The sequence below is a fragment of the Branchiostoma floridae genome, chromosome 1 (genome assembly GCF_000003815.2).
Source record: "Branchiostoma floridae strain S238N-H82 chromosome 1, Bfl_VNyyK, whole genome shotgun sequence".
Classification (NCBI taxonomy): domain Eukaryota; kingdom Metazoa; phylum Chordata; class Leptocardii; order Amphioxiformes; family Branchiostomatidae; genus Branchiostoma; species Branchiostoma floridae.
The window spans coordinates 3923378-3925538 of record NC_049979.1 but is presented as its reverse complement, the minus strand read 5'-3'; the positions used below and the strand labels follow the sequence as shown (position 1 = coordinate 3925538).

The 2161-nt window shown below is 48.3% G+C and overlaps 1 protein-coding gene across 1 annotated transcript in view; it reads right to left on the bottom strand.

Annotated features, from left to right (window-relative positions):
- Window positions 1–221: 221 nt before the first annotated feature.
- Window positions 222–2161, bottom strand: part of LOC118424318 (ZP domain-containing protein-like) — a 3659-nt gene continuing 1719 nt past the window's right edge. The window contains exons 2-5 of the mRNA XM_035832866.1: window positions 1639–1763; window positions 1327–1426; window positions 881–1058; window positions 222–388 (exon numbers count right to left, since the gene is read on the bottom strand). Coding sequence (XP_035688759.1) covers window positions 222–388; window positions 881–1058; window positions 1327–1426; window positions 1639–1763 — 570 coding nt within the window. The remainder of the gene's footprint in view (window positions 389–880; window positions 1059–1326; window positions 1427–1638; window positions 1764–2161) is intronic.

The following is a 2161-nucleotide window of genomic DNA, read 5'->3' as shown; positions in this document are numbered from 1 at the left end:
GAGAGAAAGACAAAGCGACAGAAGAGTCCAATCACATTGGGGATGTTGAGCTTCACACATTGTCACACAGAAACGCACAGAAAAATGCTGAGACCGCAAATTTGAATTGCCATTTTAATCTGGACTAAGGTTGCAAACGCACGTAATAGCAGACAGAGGAAGCTCTTCCCCTGTCTAGTAGCTGTTCTGCAGCACACTATAGCCGGCCTGGCTGCCGTATGTTAGTCTATGTTCTGCAGCACACTATAGCCGGCCTGGCTGTCGTGCCGCCGCGCCTTGTACAGGAGACCCACAGACATGGCGATGGCCAGCACGGCACACGCTCCAACCACGGCCCCGGCAGCTGTGACCTGGCGCCCGCCGGTTGTGGTCGTGCCGCCGGTCTCACCTGGAAAGGGCGGAATGGGGAATATGGAGGACTTTCTTACATGCAACTTGTCTCCGAAATCTTTAGGAATTCCATAGCAGCGAGACAACGCTGATTGTATTGGGGATGATCAGCAGAAGGTAAAGAACGGTGGTTAGAAAAGATTACCGGTGAGTTTCAATGGAAATAACCCTTTCAGATGCTAGTAGTCTCTATTAGAATCGGAAGGCACCTAAAAATAGCAGGAATAGATTGCAAAATTCACAGGACTTTTCGCCAAAAGACTGTGTCACTCCGCATATGCAATAAGGAGCTTATTTTCCATTGGAACTTTGAGGGCTAATAAGACCTTCGGTAGCCAAACTTCTTTGGCAAATTATTCTCCCGGTAGCCTAGTTAGACTGATAAAGACTATGTCAAATGTAAAGTCGACAGAATGAACACTTCAATGGTGTTTTAAACGACCAATGATGTTGATAGAACATCATTGATACGACCAGCATCTAAACAAACGGGCATGCTCACCGTTCTGGTCCTGGCCAACCACGATGGGGCCCTGAATCAGCCGGTACACCTCGGGTTCGCCCTCGGCCTCCCTCCGCCTCCTGCCCGAGGGCGGCTGGCAGCCCTGCGCGCAGCGGGAGTTCGGGTCCGAGGCCTTACACAGCAGCACATTACAGTGTAGGTACACCTGGAGAATATCGACAGAGGAAGACGGCATATAAGGAAAAGGTCACGGTTTTCCCACCAGCCTCTGCTTGGAGAGCAATTGGGCAACTTTTCACTTTTAGCCTTCGTCAGGGGGTATTGAACTAAGATAGATCTTGTTGCGAGTTGCCGAAACACTGACCATGGAGAGTATTGTGGCTGTGCGAAAAGAATTTAACCTTCAAACATGTAGAACAACATTTTTCATGCAATTTCTTACTCCCATATACGGTCACAGCTTTAACGGTTACCATGTCAACACCGCTGGTGTAGGCGAACGCCTGGAAGCCGAAGCGCCCCCTGTCCGGGCCGGGTGACGGGTAAAACTGCAGCGTCGGGAGTTTGGCGCAACTGGGGAGAAAAAAAGATTCATGAAATGATGATACAAGAAAAGAAGTTCAGGTGATCCGCGGAACAGGGAGATTGAGATACGTTACGATCGATTTCGCCTTGCTATATCTGCTTGGAGTTCACTCAGAATCTGAAGACTGCATTAAAATAAACACGTCTGGAAGTTTCTCTTTTTTTAACATGTATCTGAAGAATATGGCTGTTTTACTGACCCGTCGATGATGACTTCATTCCAGGTCTTGTCGTCAGGGTCGTTGCTAGGCGTGGCCACACAGGTGTGAGGGAACACCTGCAGGTCGGTGTCACTGGAGTTCACCTGGATCTGCACGTGGATCATCTGGAACACAGAGGTCAAGGTCATCATTTACATATTGTGGAGACTGTACAGGACATAGGAACTGCCCTGGTTACGAGATTTGAAAGTGAAGTCCTACCCCGACCTGATGAGCGGTTCCCATCTCCGTTTCAATAGCCCTTGGGCCACACAACTTGTGCAATTACTACAACTTTGTGCAATTACAGGGGGTTTAAAAATAGTCCACTGGTAGTGGTGTTTGTTCAACTGCCATACTCTTTCCCAAATATTGAGGGCTATAAAACAGAGAGAGCAACATGTACGAGGCGAACACTCTTGACCATTACACCGGTGCTGGTGAGATGAGATGTCTACTAAAAGAAACGAAAGAAAATATCTCCTGTCTGCTTAAACCTTCTTCATATCATGCTCACCTCTGG